This window comes from Astatotilapia calliptera, chromosome 1 (assembly GCF_900246225.1).
Source record: "Astatotilapia calliptera chromosome 1, fAstCal1.2, whole genome shotgun sequence".
Lineage (NCBI taxonomy): Eukaryota > Metazoa > Chordata > Actinopteri > Cichliformes > Cichlidae > Astatotilapia > Astatotilapia calliptera.
The window spans coordinates 33,250,000-33,274,515 of NC_039302.1; the positions used below are offsets into that span (position 1 = coordinate 33,250,000).

General features: G+C 41.7%; 1 protein-coding gene across 1 annotated transcript in view; it reads right to left on the bottom strand.

Annotated features, from left to right (window-relative positions):
- Positions 1–826: 826 nt before the first annotated feature.
- Positions 827–24,516, bottom strand: part of itfg1 (integrin alpha FG-GAP repeat containing 1) — a 163,333-nt gene continuing 139,643 nt past the window's right edge. Inside the window, exons 15-18 of the mRNA XM_026175418.1 lie at positions 21,277–21,401; positions 16,165–16,247; positions 15,222–15,339; positions 827–1,953 (exon numbers count right to left, since the gene is read on the bottom strand). Of these exons, the coding sequence (XP_026031203.1) occupies positions 1,894–1,953; positions 15,222–15,339; positions 16,165–16,247; positions 21,277–21,401 (386 nt within the window). The 3' untranslated portion in view covers positions 827–1,893. The remainder of the gene's footprint in view (positions 1,954–15,221; positions 15,340–16,164; positions 16,248–21,276; positions 21,402–24,516) is intronic.

Consider the following 24,516-nt stretch of genomic DNA (forward strand, 5'->3'; position numbering starts at 1 on the left):
TCAAAAATAAAGTTTCACTCGCGAACTTGTTGCGATTTTTAAAGAGAAAAGAGCATAAAAAATATCTGTTTATCTATCTATGGGGATAACACTGATTCAGCTATCCCGAATAATACAGTCATGGATAACTAATGTGCTAAATATTGCACATGTGGACACTGCTCTCATTAAGAAAGGGAATGACACGTTTTCCCCACGTTCAACTTTTGCTTGTTTCACTGGATGCTTTTATTTTTAAGGAAATATCATATTTCCGGTTCTGTAACGCTTTATTTGCTGCCTAGTCTAACACAGCGTGCAGCGCACCACCTACTGCTTTGAGTCCCCTTGTCTTCCTCACTGTATCTCTCCGTCAAACATTGTCTCTCTCACTCACACACACACACACACACACACACACACCGACGGCTGGCAATTGTCTATCAATACTGTAGTGTTTTTAATCAGTTGCAATCTGCTTGAAGGCTACATTGTTACTCTCATTTTCCATGCAGGGGAGGTTTACCCTCTTCATGCATTATTTAGTAGGGCGGCCCTGTAGAGGGGTGCAGGCCCAGAGGGGTGCTCCAAGGGACCTTCAAGGGTCTCATGTAAAATTAAAGGCTGTTTAATTTAACCGTGCAACAAATTCAGATAATGAGAGCATAAAAAGAGGATTATTTTGAGTGGAAATTTGCCACTAGCTTCTCAGCAAGAAAATAAACAAAAAAATGTTCTTGGAAAGGAGCTCCAGTGGGAAATTCCTAAAAGTGATCAAGTATGACTTTGGGGTCATAATTTTATGAACAGCTTTAAGAGGAGTGGAACAGGGAAAGAAACATGTGACTTAAGCAGAAGAAACCTTTATTCTCAACTTTAGTAAGTAAACACATTTAGTAGGTTGAACATTCATTTGCAAGCCAAATAAATTACATACACCCACAGTTAATCATTTGTTAAAAAAAGTGCAAACCACATGGAAAACCATGAGCTCATTCTTGGAATATAAATAAAACACACCGGAGCCACCCAGCTCTACAGAAATTAAAACATGAAACTAGCGAACTGTACTTTATTCAGCAGGACAACCAGGCGTCGGATGATTTGCAGGACTTTGATGCAGCAGAATTAGACATTTACAGACTCCAGGCTCTTTATTTTGGCACTCCCATGATGCAGCGTTTTAGGACAGACTCAAAAGAGACAAACTTGCACTCAGCAGACATGAAGGCCATTCATTATTTTTAGTGGGATCGGAAGCATAAAAATGTTCTGCAGCATCATTATATCACATTATGTTCACTTTTCACCAATTGCTGTCTGTAGCTGTGAGGCTGAATCAATATAATACAATCAGTTCAGTTTAATTTCACAGGAAAAAACCCAAGAGGTTCATCAGCTGTGCAAAGACAATGGACAGAAACACGTGTGTGGCTTTGAAGTAACGATGCACATTTATATACACACAATGTTAAAGGTGCTTCCTTCCCAGTGAACAAACAAAAAGAAACTGCTTTTATCATTGGAGCTACTTGTTGGGCATTTCAAAAGGATCCAAATACACTAATAACACCACTGACGATCACACTCCTAACGACAGTCGGTCCAAAGAAATCACTGCTTTAAACTTGAGAGTGATTCCCATTAGGATTTCGTTGTCTGTCTCTATGGCCTTGTTGCAGCTCCTGTACTTCTAAAACTGGAATGAATAAATGAAATGGAGCATAAATATTTAACATCTGACTCAAGGACTGAAAAATATCAAAAAGAAACGTTTTGGGGTATACGAGAATCCATTTATTGGCCCTTGATATGAGTCTGAGTGAAAACGTGTGAAGAGGAAAGGGTGGTCAGGTGAGAGGCATGCGCGAGAGGATGGGAGAGGATGGTCTCCCATGATGCAGCTTTGTTTCTTCACATGGCATCAAAATGGAAACGGTGGGCTTCCTGGCGCTTCTCTCGGTCATCTGCTTTCTGCACAACACACACACACACACAGAGAAACACACAAAGCCAGGTTTTTAAGGTCAAAGGAAAACAGTCATTTATCTTGCACTGGAGTCATAAATACAAGAGGACACATCATCAGATTTTGTAGCGTATACAAAACAAACAATGACGACCTTCACTTATTTCTCTAAAGAAAGTTTAGGTTCTCCATCATCTGTTGAAATGGATTTTTCACTGTCATGTACAAAAATTAATTTCTAAGGAGGGACAGAGCTTGTGCTGGAGGGGAAGAGGGACCAGAAAGGCAAATCACTACCGTGTATTTTGGGAATGCCCGTGGGGTTTTCAATTACTGGCTAACAATCAGAGATGGTAGGGAAAATTTTTAAAAAAAAGAAAGAAAATCGGCTTGATTATTTCAAATCTTGGGGAATGTGCCATCAGAACTTAAAGGCATTTAGAATAATGCTATTTGAAAGTTAAAAACACTCATCACATGGTTGAGTGAGAAAACACCGATGTTAGTTGACAGTTCTAACGTGACGCAGGATTTTATTGATTTAAGACTTCAGAGGGACAGATCTGATGAAAGCTGTAAAGGATGGATTGAGTTTATTAATATCATGCAGGCAAATGAGTGAGAGTTGTAGTTTAACAACCTCATAACTGTGTTACTTACAGCTTTCTGGTTTCAGTATTCAGGGTTTTGTTTTGTATTACTCCGTCTCTCTTTTATTTTAAACCCCTGTTTGCTCTTGAATCAAATGTTTGGATTTGTATGCTCTCACAGAGTTCGCATAATGTCGTATGATTTATACTACTGTACACTATGTAAGTGCTTCCACCTACACATAACACAGGAGCTGCTCAGCCATGGAAATCACTGCAGGTTTTGTGCTGATGTTAATACCAGTGGAGGTTTGGAACTGTTGTTAGCAGAGCTTTGGCGATTTTTACTCACTATGTTCCTCAACTTCTTTCTTAGAGTTTTTTTTTCTGGCAACTGGCTGCTTTTTCAATCATCTTGAGTCCTGTACCTGACCATTTTCAGAGGAATTTTTTTTTTTTTTTTTTTGTTAAGACACTTTAACACTGATCTACAAATCATTTTGGCACCAACTTACAAACCTGTGTTGTGTCCACACACAAAAGACAACTCAGTTAAGATTGTGTTTTTAGGTATTTTGTTACCAGCAGTCACACAATTTGTTGCAAATGTTATTAGAAGTGACAAAAATAACAGTTTGACAAACATATAATAGTAGTTTTGCAACCACATGATTTTTCCCACTGAGATAATATTGAAAACCTCGGTATACCTCCGAATGTGCAGGGGGTCCTTGAAACATCTGAGGAAACTGGACAAGTGAAGGACAGAAGTGGCAGGCTTAAGAAAACCATCTATAGAAAATGAACAGTACCTGAAAGTCATGTCCTTAAGAAATGGGAAAGAAATTGACGAAATACCTGACACCCGAGAGCTGAATTGGACCTTTAGTTGACATTTGAAGAAATTACAAGAAAGCTTGCGAAGAATAAAAGTGGAGGGTAGCTCAAGACTTTTGCATAGTACTGTGCTTCAACCTTTCCAGAGAAACAGATATTTCTGGAGGCTTTTTTTAAGTACAGGTTACTATGCAATGTTTTTACTGATTTGGCTAATGGAGGGTGGCCCATGAGCCAAATAAATACAAGACCCCTGCCTTAAATTGTACTTTATAACATCTCTAATAACCAAGGAAAAACAGAACAACAGGAACACAGAGTTTTCTGAAGAACTACTGGATTTGCCGTGGAGAATAATTTAGACATCACCTGCTATTATTTCTGCAAAGCCAAGTTATACGGGCACAGTATGTGGGAACCACTGAATACTCCACTACAAACAGGTAAACAGTGCCTGTTCCCCTAACCTCACAATAAACACGAACAACATGTGCAATCACAGAAGCTGTACATATCAAAGCTTGACAGCTGCAGCCTGAGCATGCTGTTCGTTAGCCAAACTAAAACTGATGGCAGTGAGATGACTAATGTGTGACTAAAACGGAAGTACATTTTCTTAAAAGCCAAAAGCTCTGTGCATCTGTGTGCTTGTTGAATGTGAGGACACTGTATTACTTCTAAACCAGAAACAGCTAAAATCTTGATTTGCAATCTGCAGTGCATCGGTCAGAGAACCTGAACCAAGCCCAACTGAACGCACTCAGATCTGAAAGCAGTGCTGAATAGGACGAACCTACTACCATTTATTCTTGGACAGATTGCTTAACTGGAAAATTTGTACTTTATTTACATTTACCAGTTGATTAGTTAAAAATGTGTTAGGAGAAAATGATCAAACTAAAACATTCTGGTTAACTTTGTGGTCTAATGTCTTGATGCATGCTCAATCACCCCAGTAAGTAAATCTCCAAAAGTAAATTCTGTTCATCTGGAGGTAACGTTTTCAGTGGTTTTCCCACTGAAAACGTTACCTCCAGATGAACAGAATCAACTTTTGGAGGTTTGTGGTCTAATGTTCAAATCTGTTAATAAGTGATGCACAAATTAGACTTTTTGTTAGGAGGTTAATATTCAATTACATCACAACAGGTAAAAATGTAATGTTTGCTCCAATGATTAATCAAATTCAAACATCACACAAACACACAGAGTTTCTGTCCTCCCGTCAATGTGAAAAGGCTTTTAAGGATAATATGTGTGCATTCATAGCCAACAGTCTATTATCATCATCTGGGCAGTGGGACAGACAGGCAGGTGTGATGGCTGCAGGCAGTGGTGTACGAACTAAGCTGTGAACAAGCTGACAGACGTGCAGCAGCAAAGTCCACCACCCTCTCCCAACAACACCTCCTCCCTGAGGGCCCCGCTCAAGTCACCTGCTTCTACTCTAATACTCCTGGTGTGCTGATGAAAAAAACAACAACAAAATTTCAGCCAACAGCAGCAATTTCTCATGTTTTCTGTTTACTTCTTTGAACCGGCACCTAACATCGTCTCAAACAGAACAAGAACATGTTATGATGTGAGAGCCCATGAAAGCAATTTTGTAATTTCAACATGTCCAGACTGTGTTCATCCCCGCAGTGCAGGAGTAGGGATAATGTACAGTTCTTTTTGAAGACAAGAAGGAGGAGGCCATGGAGATGTGTGAACATTTGCAACTGTGGTATCAAAAGTCACAGCTGAAGTGATACTCCACCCTACATCTCTCTTTCAGGTGTCAAACTCAACCCCCTGTAGACTTCAAAGGAAAGTGTAAAACGTTTTTCGCCAAAATAAAACTAAAGACACTTTTTCCACCCTTACTGTTGAATTTGTAAGTGTGTCAGAACCACTTTGTCCCAACTTAATGACTGTTCACTACCAACAACCTGAAAAGACCGCGATTTCTTCTCAAATGCTAAATTTAATGAAGAAGTAGTTCCTGCGTACTTGTAATACATGCAATTCTATCTTTCTTAAAAAGGACTGTGAGGGTATTAACTAAATTATTTATAAGCTGCACCTTCCAGAATACACCAAGTTGATGCTTTCCTCACCAGGTGGACGTTGCAGGTTAAAACAACCATTATGCAGAGTGAGCTCTTGCAGCCGTGTGAAAAATGACATGCAAAATGTCTGAGCTTAACAGAAAGGATCTGGGGTCGACCCTGCCGTTTAAGCCGTTTTCACACATAGATAACAGCTTTTACATTTTTGAGACATCACCTGGAAGAAGTGCAGGTGTGAACGCAGATGTGAGACAAAGTCAGATTGGACATTAGCTGGTCTTTAAAACATTTAGCTCCCTCATTAAAAAGTCTGTATGATGTCAGACAGCGTGGTCTTCTGCAAGCTCTACCCAGACAGCTTCGGTGACTAAAACCACACAGAGTATTTCCAGTAGTGCAAATGTGTGTGAAACTACTGTAAAATGATTATTCACATGTGAAAATGGCCACGGATGAGTTAGAATCCATTATTCTATTGATCAAGGCCGTAACAGTAACAAGTGTCTGATATTCCGGGGTTTATTTGAACAAAATCAGTGATTTGTTCAATCACCTAAACATACATTTTTGGTCCCTATAATCAAACCAAGAACCTACAAATAAAATAATATTGAAGTAAAAAAAGCTATACCCAGGACACAACCCTAATCTCCTTGTTTAAAATTTGCAGACTAATTCCCAACATCAGTCCTCAACCCTCCTTATGTAAAACTAGTCTCTGTACAGAACAGTCAAATCTATAAATGAACCATTTATGTCACTTTGGGAGCCATTTGGAATCAAAGTATTCTTTTGTTTAGATGTTTTATATCGGTGTAATTGTTGGTGTAATCATTCCTGCCATTCCTACTGGCCATGTTTCTCCCAACACAAAGCCAGTGTAAGTAATCAGGAATAAAAAACCTGATCAAGTGGGTATTTTTTAAGTACAAGATTTTCATTTCTGCGGGCATTTCCTAGCTGAGCTGCAGTGAAGGGACAGTCGCACAAAGGGAGGAAATTTTGTGCTAAAAATATGCAGAAGATCCTCATCGATGTGGACAACCTCACACTGCTGAAGCCTCGTGTAAGCTTTGGCTCAACTATGTATTTATGCACAGAATGAGGATTTCCCTTACATCTCTGGAAACAGTACGGGGTCTGTTGATTACCAAGAGAAATAACTGCTGCGACAAACAGCTTACATATGTCTTATCTGCTTTAAGCCACACTTGTAAATGTGTCATAAATCCATGATCCAGTTCTTTAAATGTCGTGTTGGCCCAAGTGGACCTAATTATACCTACTCTATGCTTTTTAGTTGAATCTGAAGGGGACAAGGTCAAAGTTTTAAATAATGAGGTCAGTGCTTGTAACAAGTAAACCCTGTGAGTCAACAGCTGAGGTGACAGACTGATCTAATCACCCAGTTTCAGGAATTCTTTTCTATTTTTGTCTGTATGATGTCAGTGACATCATTCAAACTGAAGAAAATTGCATTAAAAGAAGGGTGGCCTTAAGGAAGAGGAGCCAAAACAGCTGGTGTCAGAGATGGTAAACTAATGGGTAGAACCAACAAGATATACAGTGGTGTAAAAAAGTGTTTGCCCCCTCCTGATTTCCTATTTTTTGTACTTTTGTCACACTGAATGTTTCAGATCATCAAAAAATTAAATATTAGACAAAGATAACGCAAGTAAAAACAAAATGCAGTTTCTAAATTATCTATTATCAAGGGGGAAAAAATCCAAACCTACATGGCCCTGTGTGAAAAAGTGATTGTTTGTTATCACATCTTTGGAAAGCTCAATGTGGCTAGAGTTCAATTTCTCTAGCCACACCCAAGTCTAATTACCGCCACACCTGTTCTCAATCAAGAAATCACTTAAGTAGAATCTGACTGACAAAGTTTGTCCCATTACATCTGGTGTAAAAGTAACGCAGCATTTTTAGAAAGGGAACATCATCCCATCTGTAAAATATGGTGGTAGTAGTGTGATTGTCTGGGGCTGTTGTGCTGCCTCAGGATCAGAAAGACTTGCTGTGGTAAATGGAACCCTGAATTCTGCTGTCTACCAAAATATCCTGAAGGACAATGTGAGCTTAAGCTAACGCGCACTTGGGTTCTGCAGCAGGACAATGATCCAAAAGACACCAGCAAGTCCACCTCTGAATGGTTTAACAAAAAAAAGAAAAAAGAAAAAAAGAAGGATTGTTAGGATGCCTGGGTCGTCGACCCAGGGTTTTTGAGTTTTTGATATTATTTATACTTCCTAGTTTTTGGTTTCTTTGAGTTCCATCTTATGGCTTATGTCTCTGTCGTCTTTAGTTGCTCTGTCTCCCCTATCACCTGCATCCCCTTGTCTAGTTCGCGTCTATGTGTATCTTAAGTTCCTATATCCCCGTGTTCAGTCAGTGTTTGTGTCTGCCCTGTTCCCACGTCTCTGTTCCCTTTGTAGTGCCTGCATGTGAGTCTGTGTCTTTGTTCAGTCTGTGTTATGTGTTTCCTGTTTTACTTTGAAGGTCTCTGTCTTTTCTCAGTGTGTTCAGTTTATGCTTCTTTGGTCTCGTAAGTTCTGATTTGCCCCAGCTGTGTTTCCCTCCTGTTACCCATTCCCTGATTGCTCCCTCTGTGTATTTAAGCCCTGTGTTTCTCTGTGTCCGTGTCGCGATCTACCGTTTATTTTGCTGTGTGTTTTGTCTGTCCACCGGTGTAAGTTTATTTTGAGTTTTTTCAAGTTATGTCATGTTGCGTTCAGAATTAAAGCCTTTTTTGAGTTCACGTCTGTCTCCGGAGTCTGCACCTTGGGTCCTATTCCTGCCTGCACACAGCCCCACCTAACAGAAGATCGCGACCAGAACATGGACCCTGCAGACTCTTTTTCCTTTGAGTTCAACGGCGAGATGGAGCGGCTGGTGCGCCTGCTTGACCGCATTGCTCAGGCCAATGATTTGAGGACCATGGCAGTTGGGCTAAGTGCTGTGGATGCCATCATTCGGAGCAACCCTCGGCTTACTCAGTTTTCTATGGACACAGTGCTGGGCAGCTCCATAGCGGCCTGGAGGGAGCAAGTCAGGGCTGGCGAGCTTGCTCTCTCTACCTTCACTTCCACTTCTTCACCGCCGCCCCAGGACAACACACACTCACCACCTGCCTCGTCGCTACCTCAGACTGCCTCTCCTTCCTCACACCAGCCAGGACCTTGTTCGCCTGCCCATTCGCCTGCCTTTTTCCTGGCGGCCATGTGGTCGGATGAGGAGGAGGTCTCCGTATCTCCACCAGTTTCACTTCCCTCATCTAGAAGGAAGCGACGCCATCGTCACTCCTCTCCTCTGTCATCCGTTCAGCCTTCTGCCACGTCAGCTGGAGGGCCCGAGGAGCCCGTTCAGCCTTCTGCCACGTCAGCTGGAGGGCCCGAGGAGCCCGTTCAGCCTTCTGCCACGTCAGCTGGAGGGCCCGAGGAGCCCGTTCAGCCACCTGTCTCCGCTGGAGGGCCCGAGGAGCCCGTTCAGCCACCTGTCTCCGCTGGAGGGTCCGAGGAGCCCGTTCAGCCACCTGTCTCCGCTGGAGGGCCCGAGGAGCCCGTTCAGCCACCTGTCTCCGCTGGAGGGCCCGGGGAGCCCGTTCAGCCACCTGTCTCGTCAGCTGGAGGGTCCGAGGAGCCCGTTCAGCCACCTGTCTCCGCTGGAGGGCCCGAGGAGCCCGTTCAGCCACCTGTCTCCGCTGGAGGGCCCGAGGAGCCCGTTCAGCCACCTGTCTCCGCTGGAGGGCCCGAGGAGCCCGTTCAGCCACCTGTCTCGTCAGCTGGAGGGCCCGAGGAGCCCGTTCAGCCTTCTGCCACATCAGCTGGAGGGCCCGAGGAGCCCGTTCAGCCTTCTGCCACGTCAGCTGGAGGGCCCGAGGAGCCCGTTCAGCCTCCTGGCACGTCAGCTGGAGGGCCCGAGGAGCCCGTTCAGCCTTCTGCCTCTGCTACGCCTGGTCCGGCCTCTGCCTCTGCTACGCCTGGTCCGGCGTCCGAGTCTGCAGCTCCGCCTGGTTCTGACTCTGCAGCTCCGCCTGGTCCGGCCTCTGACTCTGCAGCTCCGCCTGGTCTGGCCTCAGCCTCTGCAGCTCCGCCTGGTCCAGCCTCCGAGGGTTCAGTTTTGTCTGCCCCTGAGGTCTCCAATCTGTCTGTTCCTGTCCGGCCTGCACGTCCTGTCCGGCCTGCACGTCCTGCACGTCCTGCCCGGCCTGCACGTCCTGCTCGGCCTGCACGTCCTGTCCGGCCTGCTCGTCCTGTCCGGCCGATGACTGGACGCCGTTGCCGTCATGGACAGCCCTCTAAACTACGCCGCCGTCATGGACGGCCCCCTGTACTGCTCCGCCACCAGTGCCTCCCGCCCGGCCGGCCTCCTGACCTGCTCGGTCGCCGTCGCTGCCTCCCGCCCGGCCGGCCTCCTGACCTGCTCGGTCGCTGTCAGTGCCTTCCGCCTGGCCGGCCTCCTGAACTGTTTTCTGGGCTCTTGGGCCGTCAGCCTCCGGGCCGCCCCCCTGAACTGCCCGGGTTTGGACTATTGTGCTGTCAGCCTCCGGGCCGGCCCCCTGAACTTTTTGTGAACTGTTTTTCCTGGCTGCCTGCGCCTGTCATGAGCCTGTTTTTTGTTCTGTTGCTTTCCGGGCTCCAGTGTTTGCATTTTTTTTTGTTTCTGGCTCAATGTGTTTCATTTGTTTCGAAGGATTATTTTGAATCATACAAAGCTACTCTGGTAGTGTCCATATTATTATCTCATTTATCACTCTAAGAGTAAAGGTTTTGGTCTGTTTTTATAATCAAGACGTGATGAGGCACAGGTTTAAAGGGGTGAAATGTACATCTTTAAAGTTTGTGATTTGGCACAGTTGAAGACAAATGAATAACAACAATTCTATGTTATGTGGACTGCTGATTGTGTAGTCAGTCAATGACTTTGTTCTGTGGGTGAACAGGCAACAAGTTAAAATACTGTCAGATCTTTTTTTTCCCTTTCCAAACATTTAAACGTTGCTTAAATGTTACGGCAGAGCCGTTCATGTTTTAGCATAACAAAACGACTAAACCCAGTCACTACATTAGAAAGATTTTTTGAGACGCATGTCCTCTTTTGTGGGTAAGCCAGTGCGTCCCTGATGTTGACTAATTTGCTTCATCCAAAAGACGAGCAGAAACACATTTATTCAATCTTTTTTTTTAATCCTGTCAGTTTTGGTTTGTAATAAAGCCTTCATCTATCTTCAAAGACTGCAGCATCTCATATTGATTGATGCTGTGTTCTTTTTTTTACTCTTTTTAAAAAAAAAAAAAAGCAACATGTTTTTAGGGAGCAGATTGATTTGATGTTCTTTCCTTTGGATAACCAATCCACTGGGCTGTGCTGCTGTCCAGGCCTGGTTTAATTGACTGTCTTGGGGATACTACCAATAGTCATCCTGAGGCTTGAATCATCATTAAGCAGCAGAGCATTGATTTGTGTCCATCTAAAGGGTTTTCTGACACAGTGGGCTGGTCTGTGTCCCAAACCAGGTGGAAAACTACAGTGATGCATACTGAAGTCTCACAGGGCTTTAATGTCAGCTAATTAAGTCTGGCCTGCATGATGATGAGATTGATTAAATTCTGCTTCATTGGTTTTTTCTTTCCCACAATTTGTTTAAAGGGGACCTTTCCTCAACTTGTGTCATTTATATACTGTTGCAAAGGTTGATTCTTGCATTAAACATGGCCGAAGTTTCAAATAATGAGGTCAGTGTATGTGAACCTAATCCCTGGGAGACGAACACTCAAAAAGCTCTGTTTCAGGCAGTTGCTCTACTCTTAGCTCTGTGCATGAGATAGGATATCACTAATATGGTAATCTCAAACACATAGCTCGCTGGCTTTGTGCACAAAAGACTTACCAATCTGGTCAGAAAATCTTCTGCTTGCTACGGGCAGCCAATTGCAATAAAATTGGCTTTAAAGGAAGAGGACAGCTATTTCAGACAAACCAATAGGCTGAACCATAGTGAGATACCATATATGTAAGATAAGACATACCTCCCATATTTGAGCCACACGAGCTGTGAATCATGCAGATCGACTCTAACAAAGTCCAAGAATAAAAATATGGGGTTCAAAATGGTTTAACAGGTGCCTTTAAATACTTGTTTCTTCTACTTTCTGGAATATAGTCATATGGACTTCTTCCTATCCCTAGCTAATATTGCATTGAACAGAAGTTCACAGAATTTGTGTAAAAGCCCTGTTAGCTGGTTAGGCTGGGCAACGTGTCTTTGCCCTCATGCTTCTGCCCTCTGCCTGACTTTGTTATTAGAAGAGCAAATACCAGAGGCGGCGGTGCAAACACACAGAAATGCCAAATGTCAATCAGCCGTCTCGCCTTGACCTTAGCGGATGCCCCGCATAAAGGAGATGGGAGAAGATGAGATATAAGAAAGAATGTTAGCAGCTTTTATATGTGATTTACCTTCAGTGTTAATTCTCTGGGTGGTGAAGGAGGTTACACCACATTAGCCAGTCAGTTCAGCTGTGTGTCTTCAAGTTATCAAGGCCAGACATATAGTCCAATTCAAATCAAATTTATCTTTAAATTGTGTCAACCTGAACAACCTGAAGGGTATATACCGACAAGACACTGGAGATCGTCCTCAGATAGAGTCAATGCTGTTTAGCTTTAGGGACAGAAGAACGCTGTGGGTTTAAAACACTGTTCACCAGTTAAATTAGAGACAGCTGCAGTTTGATTTATGGCAGGAAACTGTTATGTGCAGATGTATGTAAAAATAAATGTTGCAAAGTGAAAAGTGTTATTTCACCTTTCTAGAAGTAAAAAAACAAATCCATGTTTTCAATGGTATAAATGACAACTGTAAAAGTGTAGCTAAACAAAGATAAGTCATATTAAAAATCTTGTGCAAGTTAAAAATTACCCACTCATGTCTGTGTTTAGAGTGGCACATTTGAACTGGGTAGATCTGAGTTTTATTGGAATCCACTGATATTACTCTCATATAATGGCAAATATTGATTAGAAGGCATCTGGCTGCTTGCTACAGACCTAATGTTAACTTACTACTAATAGCCTGCTACATTTTAAAGAAAGATGGTGAAATGTTCCTTATTTCCCCATGGGGATCAATAAAGTATCCATTATTATTATTATTAAGCATGCTGCCCTGCATGTCAACCATTTCATTATACTTTGGGATTTTGCTCTTTAGATAGATTTAAGTTGCCCTTTCTGTGAATTTGTCTCTAAGCTGTACAGACACTCTAGCCTCCTGAATTTGCACCCAAAATGTTTCTAAACACAACCTTCATAATTCTTGGGCGGTACAGCGGTAACAGAAAAGTAAAAAGAAAACAAACAACTGCAAAGGATAATTTTTTCACAGCACTTTTGTATTTGGTGTAACATGGTAGATAATTGGAATTTCTACTTTTCAAATTGCAGCCTTGGCAGATTTGCATGGGATAAACATCACAGACTACCTCTGCAAATATTCCAACTGCACAGAGTTCCCCAGGTAGTACTAGTCAAGTGCAAACACGGCTTAATTCAACTGTGACTCCCAAGGAGCATTTCAATAAGAACTTCAATCACTGAACCTGAAGTTCTGCTGCATGCACAGTGGAAGCTCAGGATTATGCACAGTGGAAACCTGATAATGCACTTAGTAATCTGAATCAAATGAGTTTTCATATGCATTGTGAATGTTGGATGCCTCACCAATGTGGTGCAGTGTTTTGTTCTGAATTGAAATGATGATGAGTGCGATGTTACATATTTCGGTGCATTTGAATAATATATTCCTGTGCTGCTTCTAATCTATCTAATCAAAGCCTATCATGAGTTTGCAAGTACTATATGATATACCACCATATTATTAAACCATTAAGAAAATGTTACTGAACTGCATGCTGCGGAAATGAGAACTCTGAAACGAGTAGTCAAAAAGACCAAAAACCTTTCTGGAACTAGTAACTATTACTCTTATTAGGGGTACAGTGGGGGGTAGTGAGACATTTTTGATTACTGTGACTAGTCAGCCTATGGACACCACAGTGTTCAAAGCCAAATATTTTGTTGGTTTATGACTGACAACCGCTTCCTTCTTTCTTTCTGTGAGAACAAGACAGAACTGAGTTGAATCTGTGGGCTACTCAACAACAGTACACACTGGGACTGAACATAACAGAACTGAAGTGAAATGTGTGTAAAAGTGTCCAACGTAGCCACTGTCTGAGCTTTTCATGCTGTTCTTTTATCTTTGATGTTTGGTAAATGGACGGGTACTCATATAGCCTTTCTACTCAGTTGAGCACTCAAAGCGGTTTCTTACTACAAGTCTCATCCACACAAACATTCATATGCTTTTATCTACGCCTAAGTGCTTTCTGGCATTGACACAGTCTGATGGATGCATCAGGGGCAACTTGGAGTTCAGTACCGTGTCCAAGGATACGTCAGCATGTGAACTGAAGGAGTTCGATTGGTACCAGATGTAGACATGGTTAACATCTAGCTTTACTGGGTGTATGTGCTAACTGGGATTCAAACTCCAACCTGTTGTTCCAAAAACTAATGTCAATACTATACTGTCCAACTTTCAACCAATCAGCATTTGACGTATGTACAGTACGATTCATGTTGAGCTAAGCATTTCTGCTTTTTTTTTTGAAGGGCTGCACCCAAGCACGTTTAAGTAGCTTGTGTATAAACAGAATCGTAAATAACCTTTAAGAGTGAAATAACCGTTTTCTTAATTGCATTCCCCATTTCCTGCTCTTGCAACATAGCTTTCATCCACACACTCATCACTCCTCCCATCCACCTGAGCCTGCTAGATGTATCTTGTGTACGTAGTTTGGGCACCAGCCATGCTTATTTATTTATTTTTATCTTTTTGAATTTCGCATCAGCTCAGATGAAGCTGATGCACACACACCCACGTTTCTAAAAAAGAGGGCAATTAGAGCCCTTCTGTGTGTGTAACCATGCTGCATGTCAACCTGAGTGAAGACGCGCACACACACACAAACACACACACAGGAACACATTAAGTGCACATGGTCTCACGGCAGATGGTTTGGAGAAGATGCCAACAACTTACTGCACTGCTCAGCCCAGCAGACTGTGTGTGTGTGTGTGTGTGTGTGTGTGTGTGTGTGTGTGTGTGTGTGTGTGTGTGTGTGTGTGTGTGTGTGTGTGTGTGGATGAAAAAGGAAACAATCCAGAAAAAAAGAGAACATTTGCGATAATTTGTGTTTGTGTCTGAGTGTCATCAACCCTGCTATGATGGGATACATTTTTCTGAGACTGTGATGTGTGTGTGTGTGCCTCCATTAAAAAAAGAAAGAAAAAGAAAACAGTTTTTTTTCTTCACCGGAGGTGGTGAAGAAAAAAAACAAAACCAAAAACATGAAAACATGCATCGACTCCCTGGAGAGCACATTTATGGCGGTAATGAACAGCAGATCTGCCGTGCTGAAAGGACAGAAGAAGGCAATTACAGCTGAACGTCCTTCCAGGTTGTGACCCCGAGAACGAGAGAGAGAGAGGTAGAGCGAGAGAAAGAGTGTGTATGTGTGTCTTGGTGGGAGGCGAGAGGACTACAGGACAGGGACAGTGAGACCCATCTGCTGCTGGTTGTGACCAATCTGCTCTCTCTCTCTCTCTGTCTCACACACACATACACACACTCACACTCTGAAGCAGTAAATCACCAGGAAGAGGCCAACATTAACTACAACACGCTACTCTGTGTCTGTGTCTGTGTGTGTGTGTGTGTGTTCTGACCTTCTCTTGCCAATGAAGGATCCCAATAATAACAAGGATGAAGACACACACGCCGATCAGTGCGATGGCCGTCAGCAACACGCTGTTGCTGGGAGTAAGGTACAATTTAGCGCTCCAACTAAGAAGAGGGAGAGAGAGGGAGAAAGCGAGACAAAGAAAGATTGCCATATGCTGTTTTATGTTTTGCCATAGTTTTATCTGACAGAAAAACAATGCAATTACCAAAATGCTGGACATTAGCAGAGACTGTGTTATGTTAAAATAAATAAACGAACAACTCTTTCACTTTCTGGTCATACAGCTGAACAGAATGAAAGACTGCGCTCTCTCTAGTTTCTAAGAACTTTTATGTATTTCCAGAAATCCAGCCACTTTGATGTATTAACTTTATCTTCATCATGATACATCTTGCAATCTGTTAGCTTGTACTTTGTGTGAAAAGACTACCAAGGCGCCTGTTTTCATATAAACAGTCAGTTAGTCTGATTTCACTCGTGGTGTATATGTAGGTATGTGTGCGTTGGCAAACATGCAAGTGTTATGAGCCTATCGAGGAAAGTGCATGTGTGTCATTGTTTGTCTGCGATGACTAGCCATCTGGAGCTCCTCCTGGGTTTTCAGCTACATGTGAATAGCGTCATGATAACATGAGGACACATGCTGCGAGGTAATAGCGTGTGTGCGTGAGCATGTTTTCTCACTTCTGGGTATTGTTTTGTGAAGATATACCACAGAGACGCTGTCTGGAGCGAGCTGAGGGTAACATTAACTCGAATATGCCAGCAAATGACATCAGGCGAGGCGGTTAAAAGTGTTGAATAGTGTCCATAGTAACAAATGTTAACAGGTTCTCTGAGCAAATTATATGACTGTGAACAAGGAAAGCAGCCATTTGTGACCCGTCTATATTGTATTATATCTAGAGGTGTAAGCGTTTATGTACCTGCGGGGTGTATCATGTGGGAAAGGCATGACAATAAGTTGAGAGTTGGGAATGATGGCCGTCCACTCCTTGTTCCTTATCTCCTGAAAAGAGAAGAAAAACACATTAACTGATTATCTTTATTCACAGTAATACATTATAGCAACCATATGTGCAATACAAGCAGACTGCTTTAAGATATGCACACACCGACACAATATGTATGTTAAGCCCTTCGAGGCAGAGTAATGGGTCTCATTCTTAGCTACTGTGGACTTGCTATTTTAAGCCGTGTGTTTCAGACATAGATAACCTACTACTTGAAATAAATTACCCAGGCTATGGTGAATAAAACCCTTTTTTGTCTTTATTGTGAGTGTGGTACATATGGCCGGGTGTATTTGCATGTATGATAAAGGATTTCTGTGGCAGTTTGTGTGCGAGCGCAGCCATCTGGAGAAGTCAGTCTCCGTCTTGATGAAATTCACATGGTCTTTTCATCATGTAACGCATCACATCGCAGCAGCAGAAAGGTCTGCTTTGAAGACTGGATTTATGGGAGTTGAAAGTTAGAACACACATTAAAAGTACATACAAAATTCTAACTGAAGTCAATTATTTTGACAAAAATCTCCAGTCCAGTAATGACTCACTACATCACATCTGAAGACTGCAGCTTGAAAATTTACAAGTTAGAGATTCAGAATTACTATTAAGTAAGATAAGTAGTGTTTTTGAATATTACCACTTCAATTTAGCAAATTCTGGAAAAACAAAAGTATTTTATGTTAATGATGTCTTGTCTCCTGTGTTTCATTTACAACTTGAATGCTCATGTTTACTGGTTTCTTTGTTTGGTATTATATCAACAGTGATTATATTAACACTGAGTGTCCACAGTGGCAGGGATACTGCTTTTAAATTATGATACATTCCTAGTTTACCCAAATAAGAGTTTTGCTTTATATTTCCTGATTAGATCTCGACTCATTTCTGTGTAGGCGAGGGAAAGACAGTGTTTGACAGACAGATCCCTCAGGCTCATCTTAAAGCTTATTTTAGTTTGAGATGTTTTAGTGTCAAAAGCTCTTGTTTGCAGGAACACTCTGAATATACTAAAGTACTTTTCTTGTGTAGAAGCTGCTCAGTGCAACCACAATCTGACCTGCTGGTCACTGAACAGCTTCCCTGTACAGGTAGGGGTACAGGTCTTACAAAAGGACACCACAGTGGCGATAATGAGGACAAATGGGACATACTGTCCAATTCTTTTTTTTTTTTTTTAGCCTTTTTTCTGCCTACATTTGTAGACTGGAGCAGATAACTTACACTTTACTATGATTTTAAAGCATTTAGCCACATTGCCTGATTCAAAATTTAAATGCAAAAATGAAAGCCTGAAAGGTTAAGCAGGGCCGTTACATGCAGGTATCATGAAAATAAGCAAAAGTTAAAACAGTATGATGAATATATTGAACCTCATAGTTATGCATGAAAGCAGATTAGATTTCTTTTTTTAATTAAGACAAAGGTAATGAGACATATGTACAAGAAAAAAATCCAACAAATTTACAAAGAAAAAATGATTTTGCTTTTACAGCAAGAAACCATATTGTATATTTGATTGTATACTAAAAAGGTGGCAAAACCTCATCACGCCACAAACATCCCTAATTACTAAATACTGCAATCATTTTTACCTTGTTAGCTCAAAGAGTAGGAGAAAGGAAGCCTGGTTTTAGCCTAGAAACATCAGGCTATGACTTGGATTTGAACGAGGAAATCGCTTCTCTAAAAGATCTGCAATTACAGAGTGCCTTTTAACTTTCTGCAAACCACTTTCCACTGTGTCCTTGCCAGAACAAGTTCAGTGTCTTGCACATGAATACTTTGGCACGAGAAGGGGCAACCCGTTTACCACACGAGTTAATTATGCCTTGCAAAGTGAATAAATGAGGCTACTTTGCAAGAGGAAAAAAAAGAAGTCTTTTATATTGGGGAATATCTAAAGTTCTGAGATGGTTAAGACAGACTTAACATAACTGCAGAGTTTACAAACATTTGCTTGGAGAACTGTTTGACAGCAGCTTGACTCTGCATAAGTTTCAGTTTCATTTTTAGTTGTTTGCTGCCTTAGGGCTCAGCAACTAGTGGTGACATCTGACATGAGACTGACACAGGCCGTATTTAGCATCTTTATAAAACAGGGCTTAGGTTTCTGGAAAAGCCCAGTGTAGTCGTCTGTGTCTGCTAGCGTTCTTATCCATATTATTCTGCTTTAAGAGCCTGCTCAGGCAACTGGGGTTGTTCTCTGGCTCATAATGGGTTAAGAGCGCAGTGGTATAAATAGGAGAAGGGGGCAATATATTAATGATTTAAAGGCTGTAACTATACTCGCAGTTCAGAGGAAAGAATTCCAGTTCTACGTTTGGCAGAATCTGTAAGTGCCACTGCTCTTTAATTGTGACTCCTTTCTTCATCAATTGGAAGGAACTACATCTTGCTATTTTGAATAAGCGTACAGCAACGGCATTGCTTTTTACATAACAAGCACATTCTAGCCGCCAGCCATTGTCGCTTAGCTCTTGGAAAGCACTGCCGTTGGTGCGGCAACTGGCGGGGGAGCAGAGCTGGAGACGAGTCAGCCTCCACTACCGCTGCCTGGGAGCAGATCCGATCTGGCTGTTTGGAAGAGAAAAGTGTTCCTAAGTCTTCAGAGAGAACGAGAGATACTCTGGTTCAAAGCCAGGAAAACTGGCACACTATGGAGAGTGAGAGAGACAGATACAGAGTTAGAGGATGAGGAAGACAGAGAGAGTGAGAGTGACAAGTAGGGGACTGATTAGTGAAGTAAACCACTTTGAACAGCAAAGGGAATCCCCTGGGTGGAAGATAAGTGAACAGGAGGACTGAGACTCACAGAGAAAGATGAGGAGGGGTGAATAAATGAGAGGACTGATTGGACAGAGGGAAGAAGATATCCACTAAGATTCTACAAAACATCGCCTTCTGCGAACCAGCGGGCAGAAACTCTCTTTGTGCTGGAGAAAGTGTAAAGGGCACAGCAGGGGAGACAGGAAGAAAACAGGACAGAAATAAAGATTGAAACAAAACAAAAATGAGAGACAAGCAGATCAAGAGAGCTGGCAAACAGAAAGAGCTAAATAAGCCGACTGTGCAGGGTGGCGTAACGATCAGATTTCTAAACCTTCGCCTCTTTTCTCATTACAGGTAGATTCAATGGAGGTACTCCACTCCCCAGTCCCTCTGGGCACCAAAGAAAAAACTACTCTGCATAATAGCGCACATCTTTAGGCATTAATTAATTCACACTGTAAAAGGGACAAGAGAGGAGGAAAAATGAGGGAAAAAGGATTGCATTCCTTTGCATGGGAAAAAGGAGGGTGTGGAAAGAGGACAATAACGCAGTTTGTTTGTGATGAGTGTTTCCGGTGCCCTATGCTGTCTGACTAGCGGACTGAGCCATCTGCAATTCTAATCAGCTGTTCAACGAAAACCTTGGTACCACACAGGAGGGAAAAGGGGCCCTGTCGTGCCTAATATTCAGAGTGACAGTGCTACGTTACAGAGAGAAAAAGAGAGACGGAGACGAAGGCGGAGAGAGCTGAACTGAAGAGAGATGAGATTAGAGGTAGTGAAGAGTAGAAATATAGACAAAGAATAGATAAAAACCATAAAATAAAACCATTTTTTTATTATTACTATACTGATCTGTTGCCGTATGACAGGAATCACATATGTGGTTGATTCAGAGTCATTCATAAACAGTCATTTAGCTGGTTGCTCAGCAAAGATGTGTAGAAGTAGTAAAAAAGGAAGCCATTAGCATTTCTATTTCAGTGGGAAGCTCGCTACACCTTTATTAATTCCTCTGTTGATGTCATCAATCATCCCATACATTAAAAAGGAGCTGTGTAATCTAGCTTCCGTAAAGCATCAATCTGTGTCACATAATTCTCTCAACCTTTATTTACTTTTTAGTCATTAAATGGGCAGGGAAATCTGATTTTCTTTCACCTAGATTCTACTGCGCAATCACGCCTCTAGTGAGATGTGGGTGGCAAAATATGCTTTTTCAAGTCAAATCATTGTTTATGACACCGGAGAAAATATTGTCCTCATTAAGCAGGAGAAGCAGAGGTAAATAAAATGTGAAAATCCCTACAAAAATAAAACTGCTGGCCTGTGTTTAGGTGAATTATACATAAATCAAACCAAAGACTTCCAGTAAAACTTGGAGAGAAAAAAAGTAGTAACTGTGAGATTGTGAAGATGTCATAGTTTTTTTTTTTAAAGCTAAGATGCATGATAATTCTTTTTTATATTTTATTTTTATATTTCAAGCATAAAAGCTATAAAATGTACAGACTAACGTCTCTCTTTCTATATTTATGAACTAACGTCAACAGCAAGCAAACAGTTGTGTTTATGTCATTTGGCAAACAAGGTATAAAATAGTTCCTTGCATAAACTACTGCTTTAATTAAAGAAAAATCTCAACCAAGCATTAAATGCCTTTGCAAGATTAGGGAGATACTGTAGTCTCTGTTTACCTCACTTTCTAATTTGATAAGAAAGTATGTGGAGGGAAATCCCTCTACTGAACCTTCACGAAACACCTTTCAAACTAATCTCACAATCCCTGGAAGAAATGTGCTACATCAAGCATCATCATGAAAAATGCTGGAGCAGTTGGAGAAAAACAACTTTTTTGCTCTCCGCTTATGACTTACAAAAAGTGCTTCAATTGCTCCCTCCATTAATTCATCCATCATTTGATATTTTCTTGGAAGATTTTCTTGTTTTTAAAACCACGATTCCGAGGCTCATTACAGAGACATTCAATGTCTTAGTCAGGCATGCCGTACACTGTTAAATTCAGGACACGTTAAGCTGCTCAGAAATGACTTAATCTGGAATTTGACTACAAGTGTTGTATTTTAAATCACTTTGCACCTGGGGTTGTAAAAGGCTCATTTTTTTGCACAACTTTCCTTCCTTTTGCTATTTGCTGTGACATAAGCTCTGTAAAGGAATCTTCCTCAGACATTCTGTGAGACCATGAACCCTGCAGCAGAAGTACTGGCAGTTATCTCGGTAAAATTTCCTCACCGTCTCTCCAGGCTGCCGGGGGATGCCGACGAAAAGGTGATCCAGGAAGTTGGCGCTGCGTCCGAGCCCCAGTACAGTGTAGGGCAGCTGGAGGGAGAAATAAGCTGACTGGCTTAGCTGACCAGCTACAAGAGGGAAGACAAAGAAAAGACAAGTTTGCCATCAATGAGGTATTCTTTTCAGCAAACACTAAAACCAAGTCAGAATATACATTAAAATATGCATGTATTGCCCTTGAATGTACAAGCAAGCATGTGCGGTCTCCAGATGCTGAATCATTATGACTCTACTGCCACCACAGTTAACATTTTTGCATTAATTAATTCTTTGGAAAGCACTCGAGAGAATGAAATTTGGTACACTTGCCAGTACAACTTTGTACTTCTGGCTGGTCAAGTCTGAAATTTATCATGAAAATACTTGGGGGAAAAAAGCTATATCATAATTCAGTAATCTATGAGATTCAACAATGTGCAAAAAGAGTGCAGCAAAAAGTCTTTAAAGAGCATTATTATAAGCAACTATAAGCAGTGCAGAAAATATAAACAGAAATTAGTGAACATTCTTGATACAAAGGAATCTTCTGTTGGGCTTTTTAAGTCTTAGGCTTTGGAATTCATGTACTTTAGAAGTTACTTTCAAACACGCCATCCATCTTAATACTGCCAGACCACAAGCCCCTCCCTTCCAGTGACACTGCCCAAATGTTAGCAGCATCCCTAAGAAGGACACTGCACCTTAAAACACCACAAAAACTGTGCAGGAATGACAAGAGGCAAGACAAAGGAGTTGATTCGGCCTCCAAACTCCCCAAATTTAAGCGTACAAGTACCAGAACAAGCCCGATCGACTCGCGACACCAAAAGGTTCCATTTCCGCCAACATCTTGGTGTCTGACAAAGTAGGAAACCTCAAAACGATTCTGTATCCAAGATCATTACAAGGTGTTGGTCTGGGATGGGTGGGAATGAGACACAGTGTAACATCTGAAGTCAAGTCAAATTTGTTTTTCGTACATTTAGAAACAACAAAGTGCTGTAGATTCCAGGAACGATATAAAGAACATTAAATCAACAACTTAGACTTCATCACTGGGCTCATATAATGTAAAACCATGTGCTCCAACCAAACCTATCCTGAGCACGACTGTTGATGACAACATGAATACGTACGAGTAACCATAATAAGAGGAATGAGAAGGAAATACACAACCAGAGCGACTGAGCCAGAGGGACTGCAGCATGAGACCTTGTGTTCTGACATGAAGCAGCGTCATAAAAGATACAAATCAGAGAGACACCTGAGGCCAGTGCAACACCTCTCTCTGTCTCTTCACCCAACCTCCCTCCTGTAATCTCTCCCCACTCACTTAATATTCTCATCCAATCCTCACTATTGTGTTTCCTCCTTTCTGCTCATCTCTCCATTCCTCTCTCTTGATACATCACTCTGATTTGGCCTTTTGCTTCCCCTTTCTCTCTCTCTCTCTCTCTCTCTCTCCCCTTCAGCTGCTGTATCTCGCCCACGCCACCCAACTCTGCCAAGTGCAGCCGACATAAATCAACCTCTATGTGGTAAACAAAGAGAGGGAAGGGGAGAGAGAGAAAGATGGAAGAAGAGAAAGAGAAAGCCTTGAGGCAGCCAGTGATCAGAACTAATGTGGATGGACTGCGTATTGCAGGCCAAGAGAAGCACAACAGCTATGCTTCTCTCTTTATTTTCTTTAATCTATGCCCAACCTCAGTTTGTCCGGTTCATTTTGGCCACCTGCAGTAAGGTCCTGTCAGTCCACCTGACTGCAGCTAAATATTTCTCTTCTTAAAAGCTGTTCCTTGCTGCACAAATAAAGCTGGCTTTTTACCTCAGGAACACTGCAGGGGTACAAATTGACCAGCCAGCGGGTGAAAGTATCTAGTAGCTACTATATGGTTTTAGTGCAATGAAAGCCTGTCCTTGATGCTCTAATGTCCACTCTGTGGCTCCAGTTAGCATGGAAGCTCAATGAACACCATTGACTTTTGCCATCTTCAATCAAAGAAAGCTTTTCAGCCGTGTCTATTTATGCCTAAATTTCTCTCGCTTGTTATTGGTCTATGCATTTTATTTTCACAGCTTTTTAGCACCGGGATGCGGTTTTCTGAAGAGGCAGTGTAATTGCCTTAATCACACACTGCACATGGAGAGAGACAGACGATGGATGGTCAAAAATATTGGCTGTTTCCAGGAGGAGCTGGACACTTACCTGAAGTACAAAGACAGAGCTTTTATGAGACATTGAAGCTGAATCCTGGGGTGTCTGACATTTACTGAGGTGTGCGCGCATGTGCGTGCATTTGTGTGTGTGTTAGGGGAATTCACCAGATCAGTAGAGTGGAAAGCTGTGTACTTCTGCAATAAAATTGATTTATAAATGCTTTTTACACATAGCAACATCATCATACCAGGGATAAAAATGTTTTTCAATGGGTCATTCAGTTGACCACTTGATCCAGCCTGAAATAGCTCAAAAACCATCAAACAGACTGGCAAAAATTGACTATAATATACTACAGACTGTAAGACAATGGATCATGACTATGTTGGCGATTCTGAGACTTTTCATCCTACCCCAGCTGGTTAAATTTACATGTGCATTACATTTAAAACATGTGGACAAACACAAAATCCAAGTTTACCAAAAGTAGTTTTTCTGGCAACTACAAAGAAAAGTTGAGGATGTAAAAGGAGAAATAAATAGCAACGACGCTTATAGCGACCCCAAGTCCTGATTGATCAAAATCAGAATGATGGTGTTTCAAGATAGAGTACCTTTGTTGATATCTACAGAAACTGGGGCAACAAAAACCTCAACAACAACAGAAACGGCATCTCTGAGTAAGAATCTGAATGATTTGAATTAAAAAAAATAAATAAAAATTCTTGTCAATTGCTACTTTTGTACCCACACATAAATGTGTGGGAACAAAACTGGTGAATGTGGGACAAGGGTGTGAGGATAACACAGTGGGGGGATTAACCAAGTAAACTTAGAGTTTTTGCTGCTTAACTTGACAGGTCGGAACTCTTGTTAACCACTTCTGTCTTTAATCTAAACAATTAAATAGCCTTTAGGGTTATTTTTTTTAATAGTTGACAACCAATAATTTATTGGCAGACTAATTCTTCTCTGTTCTCTATCCTGCAGTTGTGAAAAAACCCCCACTTCATTGCTTCACACAGAACCTCAGAGCCATGGTGCTG